Genomic DNA, 23,748 nt, shown 5'->3' with positions numbered 1-23,748 from the left:
GCGGGCGCCCGTAAATTTATCGGGGTCTGGAAGTCGTTCAGAAAGGCGGGCGGAGGCGGGATGTTCGGAAGCAGGCGGCGGAGTCGTTCCCATAGGAGTAACCATAAGGGGTTCAACAGGCGTGTTGGTAGTTGGGGCGGGGGTGGTTATGTGTACCGTGGGTAGCGTTACGGTCCGAACTTCCTTCAGTTCGGACCGTGTTTTCTCTAATTCGGCGAAAGCGGCATCCCGGGAGGTTATGGCGGAGGCCTTTTCCATGGCCATGGCCAGAATGTCGGCCTGCGCCTTGTCGCGGACACGGTCCGTTTCGGCGCGGGCGCGTTGGGTCTCGGCTTCCTGCATTTCTAGGCAGGAGTTCAGGCGGACGTTGCTATCGTGCAATAGTTGCAGCTTTTGGTAGGAATCGGAGATGTAAGACACCCATTGTTCAGGGTGTCCTTGTAGGTGTTCGATCAGTTCCTCGGTCGAATCGGTTAAGATCGGGGGTTGCAGTGACGCAGGCATCGCGGGCACCTAATGAAGGAGCTACGTAATGTCACGGGCAGGCAGGGCGGACAGGTAGGTGCGGGCGATCAGGTAACAGGACAGAGTATATTGGCTATCTAGTCTTCCAGGTACAGGGTAGCAGGTGGTTGTTGACGAAGACGTAGCTCGAGGAGCTACATATCGGAGACTGCAGAGATTTCGCGTAGATATACGCGCGCGAGGCGCTCGGCCCTCGCGCCTTCACGTGACAGGGGTCATGACTAAGCGACAGCCCAGTGGCTGTCCTTCAGGTCTGTGACATGGGGTAAAATTATAATCGATTCCTGGGTAGGTAATAAATTAATTGCTGCTAAGCAATTTTAGGCTAAATTTTATTTATATGTGTTAATAACAATGGTGCTAACAGGGGATATAGGGGTAAACCCTAGGTGCGGCGTGGTAAATAACCAGTGCTAAAAGCGCTGAATAATAGGTAGAAATGCACTATAATTTTGGTACTGATAAATAATTGGTTGGGGGAGATTTTGCTTTATTTCCCTTACATACTCTCCGACATCGAAGTGGGGGTCCGCACGCCAGAAAAGGTTCCGGTGCCGCGAATGAATTTCCGAAAAACTAATTTGTATGGGTTTTTGAAAAAACACCCTCATTTGCATACAAACCATCTCTGGGTTTGCATTTAAACGTTAACTTGGTGAAATTTTCAACCCGGTACAGGGTGGGTATTAAACCCGGTACAGGGTAGCTAACCCCACTCGCTGACCTTTAAATTGCATTCCTGCATTAACAAAGTAACGGAATTCTACCATTCCCCACTCCACTTCGGCACTAAATAAAATTGGCTATATACAAATAAAAGTGGGCTTATTACATGCAAAATAATGCATATAATTAACACGTTTGTGTAACAAAACCTTATAATTGGGACCGACGAGGTATTTGCTAAGTGCAGGTATTGCAGGATCTTTTAATCCATTTGTCGTATTTGTTATATTGTCGGGCAAATACGTAACAAAATTTTACTAATAAAATTTTACTATGGAAACTTTTTAAAAAAATATTTAAATATATACAAATTTAAATATAAGTCCAACAAAATTCGTAAATTTGTTTTTATTTTTTACTATTTGCACGATTCTTTTATTTTTTTATTTATTAACCAGAAATATTATAAATTAAATTTCAATTTAATATGCGTTTTTAAGGTTTTTATTTTAAAAAATCGTAGAAAGTTAATCAAATATACCACAGACCCAGCTTTAAAACCTAAAAATTATTTGAAGCTCAATTTGTTTAATAGGCTTTACCCTATATTTATTGCATTTTAATTCGAATTTTAAATAATAAAAATAACAAATATATTTTATCTTTAATATCTCGACTGATTTTAGCGCTATAAATATATATATCATACCATTAAAAAGCGACTGTCTGGTTTTATATACGTACAAAATTTGGCTTATGTTGGGTATTTGGTTGGATTGTTATAAAGGTTAAAAGAGCAAAAAGAAATGACCACTTCAGGGCCCTGCCCACTTCCGGACCGCTAGTTCTAGAACGCGCGCTATCTTTTCCGCCGATATAATTGGCGGAAAAGCCCATGTGGCTGGTAAGGTATATGGAGCGCACGGGCCCCTGCGCAGCCGCGGTCTAGGCTGAGCACTGAGACTAAGCTATATAGCATTTTGCCTATATAGTGCGCAAACAGTGCAAACATTGTACAGATTTGGACTGTGATTCCATCCATTCTGACTGTGCACCAGCCATATTAGCCACAAACAGCCACCAGCAGCCACAACCATTTGCCTATTGTGGTAAAAGGCCCACCACCACCCACCAAAATCACCATATTTTTCCACACGCACGCGTGACCATATACTACAGCCGTTGTATTTCTGCATATACGTACGCGATGTCAACGTACTAAAACTGCTGCGTCTAATATAAATACGCGCTCGCAGTTATTGGAGTTGTTGAGTTCGAATATAAATTTCAAAATGAGGAATGCAGCAGTTTTAATTTTAATGCATGGCCGCGCGTGCGTAGAAAGGTATGGTGATTTTGGTGGTGGTTTGCGCAGGCTGTGTGGGGTTGTGGTTTTTGTGGCTAGATACAGTTGAATTAGGCGAGACCGGCAAACGACGAAAAGCGACGAAAAGTGCTAGACTAGAGCGAGCCGCTTTCTTTTTGGCCGATTTGATTGGCCAAAAAGCCATGTGGCTGGTCCACTTTGCAACGGGGGTCTAGTTGATAGCAACAGGGGTGCCCATAGCCCCTGATAACAGGCCAGTAGGAGGCCCTTCATAGTATAGGACCTACCCCCTGTTGACTATCGATAACAAATGCATACGCAAATGCAACGTAATTCTAAACTGACAATCGGTCATGTTTTCGTCCAAAGAATTCCGCGGGGAGGGCTGGACTACTGTTGCTTGGCCCTATCGGGTGTACCTCCACTCTGCCGAATTTTCGATGCACTTTAGCAAAACTTGTCGGTATCGTATGTTGAGCTAGGTTTCGTTTTGATAGCCTGGACGTTCTCGGGTCTTCCCTCGACGTAAAGGTCGCTGGGCGGCGGCTTCTTTGAAGGAGCAGCAATGGCGCCGTGCCTGACACAGGCGATGGCGACAATGGTCTTTATATTCATGGTTGTGGAGGGTGATTTGTCAAAAGGGGAACTTAAATTGTTTTACAAGGAAGACGATTCTGGGTTGGTTTGGTGTGTAACTAAATATTGTCGAGGACAAGACCGAACAAAAGGGTAAAATTCCGGATGTGATCAATGCCGCGGATGTCGTACACCAAGCTCTATAAATCCAAAACCTACTCGTCATCGTAAGTGGCACCCAAAGTTCACTCTCCTAGGCAGAAATTCACGAACTAGTGCCCATGCACTGCTTTCCGTGGCCATTGAAGAACCTGGGCACCTTAGAAGGTCGACGCAGACCAGAGAACAGGCTGAAGCCACACTTTATCCGAGCAAGGTAGGGATAGTGCAATACTTGGACGCTAACACAGATATAAAAAAATGCCAGAGTAACCACTCGGTAGACCTCGAACAGCTGCATTCTTTCTACCTGCCCATGCGCAGATGCAGGGAGGATTTCATGGGAGGGTTCCATGATTGTCAAGTAATTTCACCGACATGTACTTCCCCCAGAGGATGCAGACGCACAAAACCCCCCGCGGACTTACGACTGTGCTCTACTGTCATTCCAGCTGCTTGGTTGGTCAAATCCTGATCAGGGGTATCTTTGCCATTCAGGTGGAGCTTGCCGTCGAGACAGAATTGCAGGCAGCTCACTTGGCGACTGAGCATCAATAAAAGCAATTCGATTCCATTATATGGCCAATCATTCGTCGAGTGAGTATTTAATGGCATGTTGCGTAAGTACTTCGTGGGCAAGCAGTTAGACCAATAGGGTTTTGCCCCACACTGACTATCAGGAACTTTATCGGCTCGCATCAGCTATGTATACCTTGCATATATGATTCGACCTTTTTCTGTCAGCGATGTAAGAAGCGCTCGATTCCAAAATCCCGGCATGGTCCTTGTAATCGGCATTTATCCCTCCAAAGTCTACCTCGACTCCATAGTAAGAAGTACCGCTGTACTTTCCCTGGACAGAAAGCACGGTTGTATAGGCAGACCGGTCGGTGGTTGGTTGGATGAACTTCTGTCGTATGAGGTTTGACGGATAGGGATGAAGCTGATTATATTTTTATTTCGTACGTCGTAAGCGGCAGGAACGTAACATATATCTGGGTAAACAACAGATGGTTTAGGCTCATCATCCGCGGAAAAGAACACTGCTGCTTACCACAGTAGGCTAGTGGTAGCTATAGTGGGCTAGCTACAGACCTGTGACAAGATTGCGGGGGCGACTCGCCAGAGAACGGACGAGGAAATGTGAATATGATCCAGAGCTTGCCCCCCTCAAGCAGGCCGATCTTTTAACACTCGAAGATTTACCAGGACTAAGGTATGACCTACCGTAGTATCAGCATGCATTGACTTCCACGCAAGTCAATTCACCACAGAGGACCAGATGATTTTATGAGTGCAATGCCATAGCATCAACCCCAATGGACCACATGGGAATCCTTAATTCTAGACACTGAAAGAATGCAGAAAGTTTTTTTCCACCACACTAGAAGCAGCCAAGTTTCCCTTTTCCCCAGTGAGTAAGATCTTTGGAAGCACGTCCTCGTTTGGGAGATTTGAGGTTAAATTATTGATCACTCTTGATCATCTTGTATCCCAACCTTTTCTCCCATGTAGGTAGTTTTCGGAGATGTGCTTGCCCAAAAAGAAAAGGAAAAGAAGCACAAAAAAGACAAAACGAAGGATTGAATTTCTGCACTACTTTTTTTGCCAGAAATTGAAACCCGGAAGCGACAATCTCGATTCTCCCATGTGCACATCGTCCGATGATTGCACATGTACACGTCCAAGTCCGAGATGTGGGTTTTATCAATACGATCCACCAGCAGCTTGCCACCTCTGAAAGTCGCCATGTTAGCAAACAATTGACCAAAATCTTGGAGCGACAAAAAAGAAAATCCCCCCTTTTTTTCCCGATGCGCCGTAATGTCGTTGGACAATGACACCGGGATCGTCTTCGCGGCGGCCCCGCCACCCGGCGTCCGGCCGGATCCCAACAAGACAGTCAATCTAGACGATCTGGTCGTCCCCTCCTTGGCAACTTTTGCTTTGGTGGTGATAACTTTTGCTATTCGAATATACACTCGGGCCTGTTTGACCAGGGCATTGTCAATGGATGATTGTAAGGACCTTCCCGATCGAAATAGAAATAGGAATTTCTTTTGGTGAGGCCGACTATTAACAAAACTCCTTGTTAGATGTGATGGCAGTTGCGGTGGCTTGGACGACTGTGTTCATGATCGCTGCATTGAACAGTAAGTACGAGTTGGATGCGCACCAAAAGTGCCTGCATGGGCGACCTTGGGAGGCCATGTACCAATTCACCGTTTTTTACGCATCCAACACTGGGTATTGACATGGTCCTCCATCAGATGCAAGATGGGGCATGGGAAAGGATATCTGGGACGTACCCTTGGAACCAAACATCTTCCCTGCTTTTCTGCTGTGTCGGCTCATATCGTCGGTCGCCTTTTGTCTGGCCACGGGTTTCGCCAAAGGATCCATTCTACTCTTCTACTTGCGAATATTCCCAACGCGCAAGATGAGATATATCGTCTGGATCTTGTTTGGCTTCACCGTTGGGTACTCGGTGGCCTCGGCCATTGTCAACGTCTTTTCGTGCGATCCGGTCGAGGCCAGTTGGCGGATCGAATACGCCACGACGGCGAGATGCATCAACAGGGGCCATTTTTACTACACGCAGGCAGCGTTGGGAATCTTGACAGATATCGCGACCGTGGTGACGCCGTTGCCCATGTTGAAGACCCTCCGCCTCCCCATGAGGCAAAAAGTCGGCGCCGGGCTCGTCCTGACCGTCGGGGCCTTTGTCTGCATTATTAGCATCGTCAGGTTCAAGACGCTATTTGACCTCGCTGACGATGATAACCTAACTCGTGAGTTGTCACCATTTAATTTTTTCTTTCTTCTCCTTTTCTCTCTCGAATTTCTTTCACAATTTGATATTCATTGTTGTTTATTTTATTTTATTTTTTTTGGGACATGGTAAAAAGAGAGGCAGCCAAAAAAGGGGTCAAGCCAGACAACCCCAACCCCGAACATCAGTTTGCTAATCGCCCAGACCCCGCAAAGCAGGAGATACAAAACCCGCCCTGCTACTGTGCGTCCTGGAGCTCAACTTTTCCATCATCGGCGGCAACTTCCCCACCCTGCGACCCTTCAGCCGGAACATCTTTCCTCGCCTGCGCGGCGGGTCCGGTAGCGCCTGTGGATGGTGGAGCAAATACTACGCCCGGAGCGAGAGGATGTCGGGGGTGATGAGGCGGGAAGCCAGGGTGCGCGGCTCCGGCGCCGGGGCGAGCCTCTGGAATCTAGAGTTTGGTTTTGGCAACGTCGAGGCGTTCGACAACCACGCCATCGGGGCAAGCAGCCTCCATCGGGATCGCGCAGGCCGCGACAGCGGCGAGCAAATCCTCATGGCGGGTAGGGAGCAGCGCCAGGAGGAGCACCACGAGGAGCACACGCGACAGCGGCGAGCAAATCCTCATGGCGGGTAGGGAGCAGCGCCAGGAGGAGCACCACGAGGAGCACAAGGAGCAAAAGCAGGAACAGCAGCCGCGGGACGAAGAGGCCGGGATCAGTGGTCCTCGGGAGCAGACGGAGACGCGTGGCATAACCAAAGCAAATGACCTGGGGTGCAAGGAGAGTTCCAAGCAAATACAAAGTGAGTCATGACGTGGCACCCTGGCCTTTGGTATGTACAAAAAACAAAGAAAGCAAAAAGAAAAAAAGAAAAAAAAAGTGTATCGCTACATACTTTTTAGTAACTCCGGTGCTTGTTTGCCCAACATTCGTTGGTTTCCGTGATCACGATATTTAACTAGACTAATACATTTTAGGGAACTTTCTCGGTATCGTACTAATGGTCTGATCTTGAGATGATGGAAGGTGATGGCTAATCCAAAAGCAGGCTGTTACCACGCTGTAGGTACCGCTAGAACTAGTCTTAATGTTTGTTCATATCCCCATTTTTATCTGCTACATCAGTTCTTCTTCTTTTCTCTTTCTTCTTTCTCTTCCCCCCTTTCGGACTCAAGATTGGCCTCGTGACCTCCCCTCAACAGCCTGCAACGACTCATTCATGGTGGTCGAGGTCGACCAAGTTTCATACTGACCCACGGGTCTGGACCCTCAAGCTATCGGCCCATAACCCACAGCTAATCTCTTGTTCAGTTAGGGGCCCAAGAAAAAAAAAAGGACATGACTCCTATCAGCTCCATTCTATTACCGCTTAAGTGGACGACATACCACCGTCCTCGGGATTGGCAATCTTCCACGAAACAAACTGAGGACCGACGGTTGGTGTGGTGCGAGGTTGCGTATGTCATTGACGCACTTGGCCAGGGATCCGATCCACAAACGAGATCTACCGGAGGTTTGGAACCCAATACCAACGTTCGCATGTCGCGACTCATCGTCGGAACCAGACCTGACACGCGAATGGCAAGGGGAGCAGCTAGAACTAGTCTAGTCTACTGTTTCTTTCTGGAAGGAATCATTCAGATCGCCGAGTGTCGGGGTCCGCGATCAAAAAAAACAAGCAGTCAGGCCCACATAGCATACTACTTACTATATGATCGCCCAAGTCAGGTGCTTGGCCATGTTCAAGTTTATGCACCCACATTTGGCGCCAAAATTGGCCTCAAACAGACTGACACTCGTTTTGAGACGACCCTTGATATGCTGGATTATATGCTCTACTACCACATTCCTATTCAGACCTCGCCTTTTGGGCGAATAAGTGTTGGTACGACTCATGCTGGTGGCGTATACTGCCGCGCCATCGCGAAGAGACCCTGTGTAGATGGTCCCATAGACCAAGAAAACAAACGCCATGAAGCCGAGAGCCAGCAACATCAAGCGCGGGGGTGATGGAGAATGGAGTCGTCAATCGAAACAAAAAGGAGTATAAATATCGAGGTCACATCCGCACCTTGGTTGTTGTAGCTCTCCATCTCCATCCATCATCTCGACTTATAATCTCATCTCCTCATCAATTACCATCTGTACTATATTCAACTCAGACTTTCTGGTCAAAGTCCCTACTACCTCTGTATCAAAATGAAGTTCTTCGCCGTCGCCCTTCTTTTCGCCGCCTCAGTCTCTGCTGTCGCGCTCGACACCAACGTCTCTCCTGCGCTGCACAAGCCCGGTCGTCGTGGCGTCGACTGTGGCGCCTGCGCAAGATTGAACTTTTGCTCTGGCAGGAAGAACGAGGAGTGCGATCTTGACGGATGCTGCAAATAAAAGATCTTGACGGTATGTGCCTGGTTGGGATGATTATGACTTGGGATTTAGTGCTGTGCTAACATGAGACGACAGCACAGAATGATCAACCGGCCAATTCGAACAAAAGAAAAAAAAAAAAAAACTTGACAATTCGACTGCTATCGGTTGGAGGCAGTCCGGTGGATAATGCATCTTTCTCTGCAGGCATTAGAGCATAGATCAATATAACCGTCAAGCGAAAAACAATAATTACCTCGTTGAAGAAATTGGTCATGTACTGTGTGCAATTGTCAAAATGTTAACGTTGCGTACCCCCTGTTCGGCACCCCCCCTGTTCGGCACCCAAAAATAACAACACTTTTATTTTTATCCTCCAACTTCTATTATAAATATCTCGATGAATCTGTCATGTTACGACCAGACAGTTGGGCCGGTACCAGAAAGGCCAGGTGGGGTCACACCCCTCCTGACGACAATCAACCAAGGATGGTACCGACCGACAGAAAGAGGATTACATATGGAAAGGGTCACGTGACCGCACGTGACCAGAGGAGGGTGCTATGACTGATAGGTGCCAAGAATCACATAGCACCCATAGCAAGTGATAGGAGTGATATGACCGCTCACCAACATATCCGACATAGCAAACATATCACTACCAGGGACAACGGACTATATAAAGCACGCTCATTACCGTGTAGATAGATTCGATTCTAGGATTGCTTAGCAGCAATCAAACTCTAGTTAACCTCAATACTTACTTGAGAACGATCATAACTTCACCCCCAGTCATTGAGAACCCCAGTTACCCAGTCAGACGCTCAGTTGCTTCAACCCACTGTACTTTACCCTAAGAACAGGTTACCCCGATACCTTGATCGTAACATGTCACTTTTGGATTTACTTTTTTCTGATTTTAATTCTCCATTTTCCAATGAAGCAATATACTGAAAAACAGCTTATATCTGCAATTAACGACGTCAATAATGGCAATCCAATTGCAAAAACCTCCCGAAAATGGGGAATACCTAGGTCTACACTTCAAAGTCCAACTCTCTCCCGTACACAAAATTTTCAGTATGGGCGCACGGACCATGCTGTTAACGTTTGCGCGGGACTTCCGCCTGTAGCCCTAACAGGCGCGCACACACGAAAAACTTTTCAACCTGTCGCCCTAAGCACCGTCACTACACGGAACGCCTTTCCTCGCAACACCCATGTATAATCGACAGATCTCCCCTTTGACGAGTTTTCCACTGATCGCGGTGAAGGAAGAGTCCGATCGGCGGCTCGGCGCGCCACCCGCATAGAGGCGCACAAGACAAGGCCCAATCTCGCGATGCGAGCCAGCGTGGCACAAAAAACTTTGCCAGCCGGAAAGGCAGGCGTCCTTCCCCGGAAGGCTAGACAATACGGTTTAAAAGAAAGGGAAATTAGGCTGAGAACCACCCGACGGTTCTTCGAATCGACAGGGCACCCTCTCACCCCCTCACACCTTCTGGGATTGCCTGCAGCGAGGAGGTAGTGCCGTTACGGGGGTTGGTTAGTTGTACGTGGACCGGAAGCACTGTGCCGGCGCGGCAGTCTCCAAAGGGTCCCGACAGCAAGACGTGGTCGGCCCATTGCTGGAGACGGCTTTGGGTAACGGGAAGCAAGAAACGTGGGCACGGCCTTGGTTCGCACCCTTGGTACACCCCGTGGACGGTGGGCCGTGGTGGAATAGTGTGACTGAGGCGCCCCATGCTTCTCACTCGCACTGGGAATCTGCGCCGGGTCTGGAGGACGGGAAGAACTCGATTGCATTCATGTCCACATTGTGGCGCTGGGCTAGCCCAGGAACCAACGGGGGACTAAGCTGTGGATGGACATGTACGGGGTGTCGCCGGCTTTTCGAAGCTTTCTACTCGCACTAGGGACGTACACCGGGGCAGATGATGTCGTCGGCATGTTAGGCGGAAGAGACGCTATTTTAGCCGGAGAGGACGGATGCGCGCGTCGGTCTACCAAGAGGCCTTTTTGTGGATGCGGTAGGCTTAAGGTGCAAACCTTGTATTTACGTGGCAGGCTGGGTATCCAGCGACTAGGAGGGCTCTAGCTGGCCTGTCCGTTAGAGGGTCTGGTCCAACCCTGTGACTATAGTTTACTGTAGGAAATGCAAGGTCCGGGGCCGAGCGCTACCCGGGCATGCGTTGGCTTGGTTTTTGGTTCAGCCGACGGCTAGACGGGCGCCGCCACGTGGCCGAAAGGGCTGCCAAAGCAATGGCGGTCGCTGCCCACCTCAAGAGCTTTGGGGCAGTAAGATACGGACCGCCTGCGGCTGCACTTCGCAAGGCAGCGGTGGCATGCGTGGGTTCCTCGGCCACCTACGCAGCCGAGGCATGGTACAACCCAGCGCGCAAGCAAAGAGGACTCCTCAAAGCATTGAACAAACCGCTGGTTTTAGCGGCACGGGCAATCCTCCCGGCGTATAAAACCACCCCCTCGTCCACTGTTCTCAGGGACGCAGGACTACCCTCGGCCCGCGTCGCGCTGGCCTACACCCGCCTGAAATACGGCGCCCGACTAAGGCTCGCGGACAAGGGGCACCCCCTTGTCAGCCGCCTGCGTGAAACACCTCGTGCCCGCAACTCGGGCCATTCGGCCACGACCCTGCAAACGGCTGCACAACTTCTCCCGCGGATCCGGAGACTAGAGTTGCGCGCACCTCGCAATGCCCCGGATTCTCGCACTGACCCCACCGGAGGAGTCCCGAAAGAGGAAGCGGCCCGCCGCTTTATCGAATGGCTGGACATGGTATCACCTGACGATATCGTGGTATATACGGATGGTTCGGAAAAACACGAAAACAACTGCGTCCAAATAGGGTACGGATGGGCCGCTTTTAGGGCGGGCCTGGAATTTGCCGCAGGCTCCGCATCTATTACGCCGGAAAGCCACGTTTTCGACGCCGAGGCGATTGGCGCCCTAAAAGGGCTACAGGCGGCAGCCAAGGCCCAGCCAGGCGCCCGGATCTGGATTTGTGTGGACAGCACCTCGGTTATTTGGGGTCTTAGAGGCGACGCGCCGCGTTCGTCCCAATGGGCCTTTCTGGAGTTCCATAACCTTGTCGATCTACTCCGAAAACAAGGTACCGAGGTTCGGGTCCGTTGGTGCCCTGGGCACCAGGGAATCCCGGGAAACGACCGGGCTGACGAGCTGGCCAAGGCCGGCTCCGCCGGACCGCCGGACCCAGACCCGAGGGCTCAGCAAACCACGTATAGCGGTGCCGGCACGGTCCTCAGAGCCATTCTTTCGAATATAGAGAAGGACTGGTGGCGTAAAGAACTCTGTGAACGGTCCCCCGCATATAGGGAATGGAAATTCCAATACACACCGAGAAAGGAGCCCGAGGAACTGCGTTTGCCAAGACCCCTACTGGGCCATTATTTGGCCATGAGGACCGGCCACGGCGATTTCAAAGCCTACCATGACCGTTTCAACCACCAGGATGCAAACACCTCGTGTGCCTGGTGCTGGAAGCGGACCTCCCCTGAACACCCGGTGCACTGCCGCTTTTCGCGGGCGGTGTGGAGAAACTGGCCGTGGCCTGACAACGACCGGCCGGTCGGGCCGCCAGACCGCGCCCAACGCCGCAAATTCTTCCAGACAAGCCTCGGGCAACCGACAAGCTTTCAGGCGTTTTCGATAGCCACCAACTACTTCAGCGCCCGCCCCAGAGCGGCCCGCCAGCGCCCCGCGCGCCACGAACGCACTTTACGCCTAGGGACACCGATCGTAAACGACTCGAACTCTGACGAGGAATAGACTTACTGCCTTTTCACCCACACTTCACGGCACAAGCCGTCAGACGAACCCTCCGTGCACCTTAGGCACGGGGTCGCGTCAGTGAACTAACCCCCTAAGCAGGACCGGGCCCGAACCCGGTCAGGCACGATCCGCCTCTGCCCTCCTTGTTTTCCCCCTGTGTAAATAAAGAAGATAGAACGCGCGCCGAGATACCCCTCGGGAGGTTGCTAACGGCCGGCTAACAAGCCGGGCCGAGCCCGGCGTTAACTAATACTACTACTACTACTACTACTACACTTCAAAGTCGACTTAAAGGTTCTCAACCTTATAAAAAAGCACAAAGCCCTTTTCAAAGGCTTTCCACGGAACAGGAAAAGCATTTGGCTGATTGGGTACTTACCCAAACAGCTTTAGGGCTTCCGCCAACGCATCAAGAATTACGCTTTTTTGCCGAACGAATTCTTCAAGCCGCCGGAGAGACAAAAGGCCTTGGAAAACGTTGGATAACTCGTTTTTTGGCTCGTTATCCAATCCTTAAAACCCAAAGGCCCCGTCGAATAGATAACGCCCGGGTTAATGGCGCTACTACGGAGGTAATTAAATCTTGGTGGCTTTATATTACGAACCCGGTTATTAACGCTATTAAACCGGAAAACCGTTGGAATATGGACGAAACCGGTATAATGGAAGGCAAAGGATCTAATGGCCTAGTATTAGGGCTTAACGGGATCCGGCCGTTGCAACGAAAAGAGCCCGGAACGCGTGGTTGGACGACTATAATCGAATGTATATCGGCTAAGGGCGTTGCCCTCCCTCCCCTCGTTATATTTAAGGGAAAAAACGTACAACAACAATGGTTTCCCACGGATTTAAGCCCTTTCGATAATTGGCAATTTCATGCAACCGAAAACGGGTGGACAAATAACCAAACGGCTATCGAATGGTTAAAAAAGGTGTTTATTCCGTATACCCAACCTTTAACCCCTGAAAAGCGGTTATTAGTTTTGGATGGCCATGGATCACATATAACGGACGAATTTATGCTTCTTTGCTTGCAAAATAATATTCAACTCCTATATTTACCCCCTCATTCGTCACACGTTCTTCAACCATTGGATCTATCGGTTTTTGGGCCGTTAAAAGAAGCTTATCGACGTCAACTTGGATTTGTTAGCCAATTTTGCTGTTCAACAGTTATTGGAAAACGAAATTTCCTACTTTGTTATCGAAAGGCCAGATTAAAAGCATTTATAGCAAAAACCATTCAATCTGGTTGGCGTACAACGGGGTTATGGCCGGTAAACTTGGTTAAACCACTTTTAAGCCCTTTTTTGTTAGAAAATAGCAACGCCAACGTTATAAAAGATAAAAACAACGGTTTGCAAAGGGATAAAACACCGGAAAGCCCAGCCCAAAAAATTAACGACCCGTCTTTACTTATTTGGAAAACCCCTAAAACGACCCGAGATATCCGACTTCAACTGCAAAAACTTTCCCAATCCAACAAAACCAACGCTACTTCACGTCTTTTATTTGCAAAAGTCCAAAAAAGCTTCGAAGCCAAAGATACCCTTTTGGCTAGCGCCCAGCAAAAAATCAGCTTATTGGAAGCACAACTGGAGGCAATACGGCCGGTTAAAAGGAGGAGGGTGGTTCCGGATCCAAACGAGCTTTTGGTTAACAAACAGAACATTATTGGATTGCAGGAAAATGATATAGAAAATTTGGAACCTTTAGCTGATGAAGAAGAGGTTAATGAACCGGAGAAGCGTGAAAACGATTGTATTTTTGTCCGTTGATAATTTTATATTTAAATCAGTTTATAAAAGTAGGCATTTCGTTGTTAGATTTTCAGGGTGCCGAACAGGGGGTACGCAACGTTATGCTTAAATTGATTGCAGCTACCTAGGTAGCTAGGTCGAGGTACTCGAGGCAATGCAACCAAGGAACGCTGATGACCCTAACCTGAACGCACATCAGAAGTGGTTCGTTTCTCGTCGAGAACTTGCAGTGCTGTACAGGCACCTACCTGAACTTGCATCGTCAAACTTGATTTAGGCTTATTTAAGCGCAATGGTCGCCAGAGTACCCCGCCTTGGTGGCGATATCGGGGATTTATAAACGGGGGATCTTTGTTCCAATTCCACGGTAGTCGGCATTGCAACGCCTACACGTAATACGTATTGATCGAGACATTACGAATTTAAGCCTTCTTGATTTGGTCAAAAGCCCGCAGTGTAATGTAATCAATTACAAAGCTTGGCACGTAGCGTTTGGGACGAACTGCCGTTTGGCCATGGCATGCCACAATTCCCGGGGTTCCGTGGGGTCAAAGCATGGCGTCAACAATCGGCATTCAAAAGACACCACCCCTCCAACTGGGGCCCATCTTAACCTTTTGAATGGTAATCAGTGCGTCGCCAAATCCAGAAAAAAAAAAGAAAAAAAATTACATCAAAATAAAAATAAAACCAAACAAATATAAAACATTTCAACCACTAATCACAAACAAACAAAAATGGCACCCAGCTGGACCCGATTGATTCGCTTCATCGCCGAGGAAGATGGCCTCACGCACCTGGGCGAGGTGATCGGCGACGCCGACGTCGGACTAGCCCACCACGCCGGGCAAAAGATCCAAGCAAAGCTCATCACGGGCAGCGCGTTCGACGGCGTCGTCACGGACAAGACGCTGACGGTGGCGCGTCTGCTGTGCCCTCTCGACCGGTCCGAGGTGCCCCTCATCCGGTGCCTGGGGCTCAACTACCACGACCACGCCAAGGAGGCCAACATGCCGGTGCCCGAACACCCGGTGCTGTTCATCAAGCCGCGCACCGCCCTGGCCGGCCCGCACCCCGCCAAGATTTCGATCCCGAAGTTCGTCCAGGACGGGAGCAGCGACTACGAGGCCGAGCTGACGCTCGTCGTGGCAAAGGATGGGCGCGACATCCAGGAGAGCAAGGCCATGGACTACGTGCTGGGCTACACGGTCGGCAACGACGTCAGCGCGAGGACGGAGCAGTTCAGGAACAGCCAGTGGTGCTTCTCCAAAGGTGGGGGTTCCGGGGAGGGGGGTTCGGTCTCTGCATTTAATTGAACCCGCTGTGCTCATGGCTGACTATTTCGTGGCTTTTGTTGTCTAGGTCTTGACAATTCCGCCCCCATCGGGCCTGTAATTGTTTCACCCTCCGTCATCAAGGATCCCCAGGACCTGGCCATCAAGGCCACCCTTGGAGACATGACCGTCCAGGATTCCCACACACGGTAAGTAGCAAGGTAGTCGCCCTGCGAAGCCAATCTCCGCAATCCACACACACACACACACACGCTGGGTTCCTGTTTCGGGTTTCTAGCAGGTCGCTTCAAAAGACTAACAAATGGCCATGTCCCATTTCAAGCGAGATGATCTTCTCCATCCCCAAGACGCTTGCCTTCCTGTCGCAGGGCACCACTCTCGAGCGCGGAACCGTCATCATGCTGGGCACGCCGCCGGGTGTCGGAGCTATGCGGAACCCCAAGGTTTGCCTCAAGGATGGCGATGATATGCGTGTCTACATTGACAAGATTGGTGAGAATTTCTTTTTCCCAGTTCGTGCCCCCCGAAGTTTTGCCATCTGACACGCCGTTTCAGGAACTTTAATAAACGAGGTGCACTACGAGTAATTACCCGAGATAGGTACTTTGAGAGTACTAGGCTCCCCCCTGCCAGCCCTTTTGCCAGGGCGCCCAACTTGTTTAATTGACACCGAATTGATGGAACGTTTTTTTCCTCTTGCGCCCTCGAAATACTTGAATCGATCCTGCCCCGGTGTAATTTGTTGGGTGAGGTTCGTTATTGCCTAATTTGTGACTAACGAGATGATGTGTCCCAATCTAGGTCTGACATGACACAGCCTTTTGTTCGTGCTTGGCTCAGTGATCTGAGATATTGTGAGGAATTAGTTGACGTCACAGTTCGTCGCGTCATTCATAAAGCTCGTCAAAGTCATAGCAGAGATACGATCCCTGTATATCCATCAGATCGAAGATGGGTGCCTCGTCTCCAATCGCCGAAAGCTTGACTCGATACTCCAAAGAGATGTTGCCGCCCTTCCAGTTCGTCCAATCATGGGCCACAAGAGGGCCAGAGATGTCAGTGAGGCGATTTTGAATGTCGCGCATCTGCCACGACCACCACAACCTGTCGACATTGCTGTGGTGCAGCCAGAATATCGGGTCGGCGGCTGTTGATTGGCAGGAGCCTGGTTGTCAGCCTTTGCTTCGCAACCGCCGCAAAACACGAGCGAGGGAGCCATCACTTACGACTTGCCCATTTATCCGTCATGGCACCATACAAACCCCCAATACCGTAATGGCCGCTGGCATGCGCCATGGATTCACTGGCTCTGTGGAAACCAACAAAGAAGTCCTGGTCCATGCTCTCCTCGACATTGCACCTGTCCCGGAAAGTCTCGGGAGCAAAATCCCTCCTGATACAGCGAGCCCGCTGCCGCTCAATATTTCTGTTCGGCCCCATGCTGGTAACTATGCCCTGGAACGGCCCGTTGGGGATACAGCCGCCTCCTGATCTGTCGTCGAAATCCTGGTGCGCGACCACAGGAACTCCCCACTCTGGATTGTCCAAGGTCCCATCAACCCAGTCGCCGTTACCGCCGAAGCCCGTGTCCGGGTCGAAGATGGGGCTGCCCTCCAGGTCGTCGAGATCCAAGGTCCAATCCCAGTAGGGCTGGGCGCCGGCGTAGCCACAGTCGCGACGCAGGGTCTGCTCAAAGGAGGCCACGAGGAGGCGGTGAAAGGGATAAAAGATGCCGACAAAGTGCGTCTCGTCGGCCTGCACTATGTGCGTTCCGACGAAATCGTCGTACCGGCTGATGGCGGCCGGGATGGAAGATCGCGGGGGCTTTTCCATCAGGCACTGCACAGCCTCGATGTAGTCTTGCTGCTCGCCGGACGAAAGAGTCCGCCATTCGCGCCGGGTGATTGGGCGGGAACACTGGCCATAACCCTGCGCTGTTGCGAGAAATGACAAGAGTGAGATGGGTAAGAGGGAAAGGAGATGCATTTTTTTTTGGAGTTGCTCGTGTTTCTGCAAGTTTTGATGGCGAAAAAAATACGCAAACAGTCAAGCAAGAACGACAGAGAAGCTACGCCCAGAAATCGACTTTATGGAATGCCCGCTGCACTTGTACCATTCATTCTGCCTTTTTTCTATCGGCCAAACTGGCACATGGACACTGCTTCAAGGTTTGACTACGGCGTTCATTGGCCGCACTCAAACGACCAGAGGCGATGTTGCATTGTACGACTTTTACCCATGTGGCGAGGTGTCGGCATATTTTCGACTAATTGTGTGGACTTTGTGGCCTTGAGGAATGAATTTTTACTCACATTGATGCTCGCAGTCACTGTCCAACGCAGTCACAGCGAGGTAGGCTGCAGAGTGGTACTGTTTAAGCTTCGGTGGCGGCGCCTCGTGTACACAAAAAAATTCTTCAGTCGCAAACTTTGACGGGCTTCATCGAGTTTCTTCATGTGCAATGCCACTAGCGCCCGTGGGTTGCAAGCAGTCACAGTACGGGGCCAAGAAATTACAAGGCATGTGGCAGAGAATCAAGTCTCTCAAATCTCCGAGCTTCAAGAGGCCTCGAGATACCGGATGGCTTGACGCCGATCTCTTGCTGGATCTTCGAGATTACGTCAAGCCTCATTCGTATCGAGGCACACGGTGGCTATCATCGTCGCACTTTACCATGATGTTTTGTTTTTTCGGCCGTCATTGCTGCATCTTACCGCTGCCGCAATGCGTTACTTTTTTTTGAGGTCGGTGGAAATCGCCGTTTGCGGGCCATGCGCTCTGGAGGAATGCAAGAAAAAAACCAGAAAAAAACAGAGATCTTTTCTTTTTTTTTCCAGCCAACAAAACAAGCGTTCGGAATCGGGGTCTAGCGTGTGTAGACGCCATTACCGAGAGGCGCTAGAGCAAAAGGCCCAGAGATCTGGATTTCACCGTGCGCTAGGCGCTAGAAAGCCATTGTCACTCAACGGTCATGAAGATCAGGACGGTTAGTGTGCGACTATGGGACGACGGCTTGGGTGATTGAAACAGGCTAGGTGGTGTTGTAATTTCGAACGGTCCTCGAGCCTGGGGGACTGTTCCGAAGCCGAAACGTGCTGTCCAAGACGGTCATCTGTCTGCCTGAGTGACTGAGTGACTGAGGGAGTGAAGGATGGCGGTACCGTAGAATGGGCAACGGTCAGATGTCTAGTCGAAAAGATGGACCGGCTTCCTTGGCTCGACCCTTACAGCAAGGGGACTGATTTTTTTTTCTTTATAAATGGCCCATGCCTCCTGCCAGGTCTTGTTCATTTCATCTGGCTTGACATCATCCACCAACAAGTTAACACAACAACCCACATTCCTTCACGGTTTACCAACTATTCTTTCCGTCTCGACGACATCAAGACACTCATTTAGACAGACCAGACATTCATTCACGTCTTTACTTGACTTTCTTTTTTGCCGACAAGTAGCTGTGCTGCCTCGCTGCCACTAATACCAAAACACAACAAGCAACAAACAAGACCAAAACCCACCATCAAAATGAAGGCCACTTCCATGATCCTCCTGAGCTTCGGCGCTCTCGCCGCTGCCGGAAGCAACGTTGCTGGCGGATACGGCAACGATGACACTGTACCTGCCCCCGCCCCAGCTGTTTCCTCCCCTGCGCCGGCCTCGGCTGTCAAGCCCGTGGCCGGCGAGCCCTCTGGCGCGGCCAAGAAGTCTGACGACGAGGACTGCGAAACCAAGCCCGTCCCCGCCCCCATGGCCACGCCCAGCGCGGCGGCTCCGCCCTCGGCCAAGAAGGTGCCCAACTCGGATGTGGCCCCCGCGGCCCAGAGCAGCAGCAGCACCCCCACCGCCAAGCCGGCCATGGAGAAGACGCTCGTCATCAGCGTGCCGTCCGTCACCATGCCCGCCGCGCTCTCCAAGCCCAGCATCCTCAACGACATCACGTCGCTCATCGCCGACATGAAGCCCACCAGCATGATCAAGGTGCCCGGCGCCGCCAAGCCCACCCAGTCTGCCTACATGGCCGCTCCCGCCCCGGCCCCCGCTGCCCCGGCCGCCCCCGCCCCGGCTTACAACGCCACCACCCCCAAGCCGGCCCCCGTCACTGCCGGTGCCGTCTCCGTTGCCACTGGCGTCGGTGCCGCGACCTTTGTCGCCGCCGGCTTCATGGCTGCTCTGCTCTTTTAAGGGGTAGAGACGAGGCAAAAAGATTTTTTTTGCAAAAAGGCGTAATGAATGCAGAAAAGAGACCCAGTTTGGGGAGGAATCCCAGATGGGCTTTCTTTTTTTGCAAAGGAGGTAATTTGTCATGATCGATAGATACCCGGCATCGGCACCAGGGGTACGGCGGGTTCCTGTATCTGACGGTGTAATCCATTGTGAGATTTTGGGGACTGCCGGCTGGTATTACCATTACATTCTTTTAGTTATTTTTGGGTTCTAATAGACTATTGCTCTTTTGCTTTTTTTTATCTCTCTCTTTCTCTGTGTCTCTGACAAACCTTTTGCTGGTTTTGCGCTTCCGTGTTGACAAGTTTACAGAGTGTGTAAGCAAGTACAAAGTAATTCTCTATTTCTTAATCATTCTTCTCCTCAACCTCGCAAGCCTCTGAGCGACGTCCTTTTTGTTGTTCTGCTCAAAGTCCTCCTTGACCTCGTCCAACAGCCCCTCGACGGTGAGCACGTCGACGGCGGTGCCGGCCAGGGCCTTGGCGGCCTTGAGGGCCTTGTCGAAGCTCTTCCTCGTCCTGGCCGCCTCCCTGAAACCCTCGCTGTGGACGCTGGCGGTGGCGGGCGCGCCGTCGTCGCCAAAGATGCCAAAGAAGGCGTGCAGGGCGGGGAAGTCGTGGCTGACGTTGCCCTGGTCGGTCGACCCGCCGGGACCGCTGAGCTTCTCCTCGTCGGCGGTGGGGATGGCGCCGTCGAACCACTCCCTGTAGTGCCGGGCGAGGACGTCGTTGTTGAGCATGTCGCTGTACCCGTACGGGCGCATGGTCAGGTTCATGGTGGCGCCGGTGCCCAGGGCGCCGGCCTCCATGGCCTTTTCGAAGCGCTCAATCAGCGGCGCCAGGTTCTCGGTGGTGTCGGAGCGGATCTGGAACACGGCGCCCGCCGAGTCCGGGATGATGTTGACGGCGCCGGGCGCCGTGGCGATGCGGCCGTGCACGCGGTCCGCCGGCCGGCTCTGCTGGCGCATCAGGCCCAGCGCCGCGTAGGCCAGCGCGATGGCGTCCTGCGCGTTGACGCCCAGCCAGGGCGACGCGGCGGCGTGCGCGGGCTGGCCGTGGTACTCGACGTCGAAGCGGTCCGTCGCCATGGCAAAGGTGTAGGCGGCGTCGCCGGCGTCGCCGCCGGGGCCCGGGTGCGCCATGATGCTGATGTCGATGGCGTGCTCGGCAAAGGCGCCGGCCTCGAGCATGCGCACCTTGCCGCCCAGCGACTCCTCGGCCGGCGTGCCGAAGAGCACGACCTTGCCGGGCAGGGACTCGCGGCGCATGACCTCGGCGGCGGCCAGGGCGCCGGCGACCGACGCGGTGGCGATCAGGTTGTGGCCGCAGCCGTGGCCCAGCCCCTGCAGCGCGTCGTACTCGGCGTTGAAGGACACGACGGGCCCGGCGCCGTGCCCGCCGTCAAACACGGCGACGAAGGACGTGTCGAGGCCAAAGGCCGACCGCGTCACCTCCCAGCCGGGCTTGGACGCCACGTACGTGGTCAGCAGGTCGTGGGCGCGCACCTCCTCGTACCCGAGCTCCGGGTTCTCGTGGATCTCGGTGCTGATGGGCCAGAGCTCCTCGGCCAGGGAGTCGATGTGCTCCGAGACGGTGGCCAGGTGAGGCGAAGACGTCGTGGGCCCGCCGACGACGCCCGTGCTGTTGCCGGCGGATTGGCGGCGGGGGAGGGTCGAAAAGTGCTCCTCCTCGCCGCATGCCGAGATGGGGATGGCGGTTACGAGCAGGGCGAGCAGCGCTCTGCTGGTGAAGTGGGCGCGGACCATGTTGACCTGTGTGTTTGAGGGGGCGTCTGGGTTTTGGAGCAAGTCGGGATGTGGTTGGTACCGGAGATGGAAGTCGAGGACGAGGAGTCGGCTGTGGCATTTGTAGCTTATATGCCTTTTCCCGGGATAGGAGCCGTTTTGTCTTGGGGCTCCATCAACTATCAATGTGGAGAGTTGGTGGATATATGATAAGGGACGTCATTGGGGTGGCTTGGGTTGTACTAACGACTGAACAATTGCACCTGGGGCCTCTGGTCCGACAGATACAGCTAGACCGAAATAGGCTGCTGCTTTCGGATGGCGACAACATTCTCCATGCTGGAGATTGACCGAGAGAACAGGGTGTGTTGATGAACCTCCGACGATCGGGATGAGCCCCGAAATATTATCTCCGCGCGCCAAGATGAGGAGTCGCGTGGGACCCCGGCAGGGCAAGATGGAATGTCGTATGCTTGGCGTCGGGATTAGGCAGATTTGAGATGGATGGCAGAAGCAACAGTCGGGCAAAAGTATTGATAGCTGACAGGTAGAGGTGGAGAATTGGCACTGTCTACGACGTCTACGTGGTTGCTATGTCACTGTATGCCTTGGAGAAAGCATCAAGAATCCCACATTTACATGGCTTTCGGTTATGTAGCCCTGTTTTAAAGTGATCGTTTCCAAAGGCACAGAATGAAAGACTTGATAAAAGCAATTGAGAAAAGGTAATGTTATGCACGTCTATTACTCGTACCGAACGCCCAGCGTTGCATGATCACTGTCAAACCCATCCCTGAGCAGTAAATATTAAAGACTCTTTGCATCCACGAGATGCCCAGCATGATCCAGACCATGATTGACGAATGCCGCATCCAAACGTGTCAAAACAGCCAGAGTACACTATAGCTTCTTTGACGTCTCCGGTTCCAAAGTCGGCTTCCCACTTTTTTGTTTCTCGAGGTTTGCAGGTCGCCTAATCGGGACATATATGGCAGAAGCCTCGTCCTTTTCGATCCGGCCGACCATCCTGGCCAGCTCACCCCGTATGTCGGTGCATAAAAGGTCAAACTCCTCAAAGTCCTCGTCCTGGTAGGTTTTGGCATCGTGAAACTCGTCGCAGCTCTGCTCGCTGCTCTGATCAGAGACCTCTCCGCCATCTTGGCCGGATTGCTGAGGCTTCTCGTTGAACTGGTTGCTACCCATGATTGTTTCGGATTTTGTAGAGTGCAGTGAGTTTGTCTCGATGGGTTGTGTTGAAGTGGATTGGTAGATGTTTAGTGATGATGTGGATGGCTGGATGGGATACAATACGATATTCCGGGGAGTTTTCCATGAGATCATGTTTATTAAGTAGTCGACTTTGCAGAGGCCTGGGGGACTACAGGATAATGACTAGACAAAGAAATCCTTTGTCAGGCGGATATCATGAGGCAGCCTGGGGCGCATTTGATCATCAGATAATGGCTTTGTTTCAAATTAAAAGAGAACAATCGCATAAAAGGCAGAGAACAAAGCGACATCAGTATGGAAGCTGTGTATGATCCACCAACTTTCTCCTCCAAAGGATTGTCCTGTATCTCATTGTTGACACCTATCGGCAAGGACAATCTCTGTCCTAACAGTTTAATTCCATGCTTATCCTGACGGCTTTCTACGTGATGCGTCTTGCAAAACAAAGATTACCCGAATGTCCTTCACCTCCTGCACGCTCTATCTTGTGTTCTTTAACCCATATTCTCTATAACTCCATCACAAAGTACAACCTTGTAAGATGACCGAGCTCGTTTTTGTCTTTCTGTTGCTTCCCTTCCTCGCCTTCTGCCACCGTTATTGATCAAAATAACCGCGGACCCTGCGAGTAGCAACCCAGAATTCGAGCAACAAAGGCTTCTTTAAATCCAGCTGAAAACAACAATGGACGAGTCTCGATATGCAAAAGGCAGCTGACGGCTAGCTCCCACGCAGCTTCCAGACTGGCACGACATGTCATCGAATGAAGCGCAACGGAAAATCTTGGCAAAGTTACTGCTGAGCCCCTGAATGCAGAATGACGGGAACGTCATGATTCATGTCGATTATTAAAAAAAATTGCCTCCAAAGATGCAGCTGTAGGGGTTTGCCAAGAACAATAGACAAACGTTCTACTCAGTCCCAGTGCAGTGCAGTGCTTTGTGGAAATTTGCTTACACTAGACATGCGCACTCCCCCCCTTTGGAGCTGCACTGGATCGGGGTTTTGCTGTTTGCCGACGCCAGCGGAGCAAACCGCCCTGGGTGGCTTGCGTGCCGCCCGTTGGGTTGTACCTGACGCATGGAGCGGCTCCAGGCGCTTAAAGGCTGATTAAGGTGCGGAAGTTGCCAATTCGCCTTCCGCTTCTTTTTTCGTCATCGAAACCTCGTCGGCTTTCTGTTTGATCGATTCCAGCGACATGATGATGACAATATGGCTTGTACGCGGTCGGCACAGTCATTTGCACAAAAAAAAATAAAGATGGGTTCTGCACAAGGTATTAGCCTAGTT

The 23,748-nt window shown here is 51.5% G+C and overlaps 8 protein-coding genes across 8 annotated transcripts; 4 read left to right on the top strand and 4 right to left on the bottom strand.

Moving 5' to 3' along the window:
- The first annotated feature begins 5,008 nt into the window (after positions 1 to 5,008).
- On the top strand, positions 5,009 to 6,995 carry MGG_13269 (uncharacterized protein). The gene is made up of 4 exons (XM_003711698.1): positions 5,009 to 5,273; positions 5,350 to 5,406; positions 5,524 to 6,045; positions 6,245 to 6,995. The coding sequence occupies exons 1-4, from the start codon at positions 5,078 to 5,080 to the stop codon at positions 6,664 to 6,666; spliced, it is 1,197 nt and encodes a 398-aa protein (XP_003711746.1). The 5' UTR covers positions 5,009 to 5,077; the 3' UTR covers positions 6,667 to 6,995.
- Positions 6,996 to 7,305: 310 nt separating this feature from the next.
- Positions 7,306 to 7,771, bottom strand: MGG_16715 (uncharacterized protein; the record flags this gene model as incomplete). The annotated part of the gene is made up of 3 exons (XM_003711697.1): positions 7,306 to 7,326; positions 7,418 to 7,625; positions 7,740 to 7,771. The coding sequence occupies 3 exons, from the start codon at positions 7,769 to 7,771 to the stop codon at positions 7,306 to 7,308; spliced, it is 261 nt and encodes an 86-aa protein (XP_003711745.1).
- Positions 7,772 to 8,051: 280 nt separating this feature from the next.
- MGG_16714 (uncharacterized protein) lies at positions 8,052 to 8,655 on the top strand. Its single transcript, XM_003711696.1, has 2 exons — positions 8,052 to 8,428; positions 8,492 to 8,655. The coding sequence occupies exon 1, from the start codon at positions 8,231 to 8,233 to the stop codon at positions 8,414 to 8,416; it is 186 nt and encodes a 61-aa protein (XP_003711744.1). The 5' UTR covers positions 8,052 to 8,230; the 3' UTR covers positions 8,417 to 8,428; positions 8,492 to 8,655.
- Positions 8,656 to 14,702: 6,047 nt separating this feature from the next.
- MGG_05915 (fumarylacetoacetate hydrolase domain-containing protein 2A) lies at positions 14,703 to 15,847 on the top strand (the record flags this gene model as incomplete). Its single annotated transcript, XM_003711695.1, has 4 exons — positions 14,703 to 15,237; positions 15,328 to 15,448; positions 15,583 to 15,752; positions 15,816 to 15,847. The coding sequence occupies 4 exons, from the start codon at positions 14,703 to 14,705 to the stop codon at positions 15,845 to 15,847; spliced, it is 858 nt and encodes a 285-aa protein (XP_003711743.1).
- A 300-nt stretch (positions 15,848 to 16,147) lies between these two features.
- Positions 16,148 to 17,297, bottom strand: MGG_05914 (uncharacterized protein; the record flags this gene model as incomplete). Its single annotated transcript, XM_003711694.1, has 2 exons — positions 16,487 to 17,297; positions 16,148 to 16,407 (listed from the first exon to the last, which is right to left on the bottom strand). Exons 1-2 carry the CDS (start codon positions 17,244 to 17,246, stop codon positions 16,148 to 16,150), a joined length of 1,020 nt encoding a protein of 339 aa, XP_003711742.1. The 5' UTR covers positions 17,247 to 17,297.
- Positions 17,298 to 18,785: 1,488 nt separating this feature from the next.
- MGG_05913 (uncharacterized protein) lies at positions 18,786 to 19,442 on the top strand (the record flags this gene model as incomplete). The annotated part of the gene is made up of 1 exon (XM_003711693.1): positions 18,786 to 19,442. One exon carries the CDS (start codon positions 18,786 to 18,788, stop codon positions 19,440 to 19,442), a length of 657 nt encoding a protein of 218 aa, XP_003711741.1.
- A 214-nt stretch (positions 19,443 to 19,656) lies between these two features.
- On the bottom strand, positions 19,657 to 21,397 carry MGG_05912 (N-acyl-L-amino acid amidohydrolase). Its single transcript, XM_003711692.1, has one exon. It carries the CDS (start codon positions 21,247 to 21,249, stop codon positions 19,825 to 19,827), a length of 1,425 nt encoding a protein of 474 aa, XP_003711740.1. The 5' UTR covers positions 21,250 to 21,397; the 3' UTR covers positions 19,657 to 19,824.
- A 731-nt stretch (positions 21,398 to 22,128) lies between these two features.
- On the bottom strand, positions 22,129 to 22,569 carry MGG_05911 (uncharacterized protein; the record flags this gene model as incomplete). The annotated part of the gene is made up of 1 exon (XM_003711691.1): positions 22,129 to 22,569. The coding sequence occupies one exon, from the start codon at positions 22,567 to 22,569 to the stop codon at positions 22,129 to 22,131; it is 441 nt and encodes a 146-aa protein (XP_003711739.1).
- Positions 22,570 to 23,748: the final 1,179 nt, after the last annotated feature.

This window comes from Pyricularia oryzae, chromosome 3, assembly GCF_000002495.2.
Source record: "Pyricularia oryzae 70-15 chromosome 3, whole genome shotgun sequence".
Taxonomy (NCBI): domain Eukaryota; kingdom Fungi; phylum Ascomycota; class Sordariomycetes; order Magnaporthales; family Pyriculariaceae; genus Pyricularia; species Pyricularia oryzae.
The sequence above is the reverse complement of the archived record's forward strand: the minus strand, read 5'-3'. Positions and strand labels throughout refer to the sequence as shown.

Bases quoted from the DNA above. Each gene is read 5' to 3' on its own strand.
- MGG_05912 (XM_003711692.1), bottom strand. From the start codon at position 21,249: ATGGTCCGCGCCCACTTCACCAGCAGAGCGCTGCTCGCCCTGCTCGTA.
- MGG_16714 (XM_003711696.1), top strand. From the start codon at position 8,231: ATGAAGTTCTTCGCCGTCGCCCTTCTTTTCGCCGCCTCAGTCTCTGCT.
- MGG_13269 (XM_003711698.1), top strand. From the start codon at position 5,078: ATGTCGTTGGACAATGACACCGGGATCGTCTTCGCGGCGGCCCCGCCA. The intron at 5,274-5,349 runs GTAAGGACCTTC...ACTCCTTGTTAG, and splicing joins GGCATTGTCAATGGATGATT to ATGTGATGGCAGTTGCGGTG. The intron at 5,407-5,523 runs GTAAGTACGAGT...GTCCTCCATCAG, and splicing joins CATGATCGCTGCATTGAACA to ATGCAAGATGGGGCATGGGA.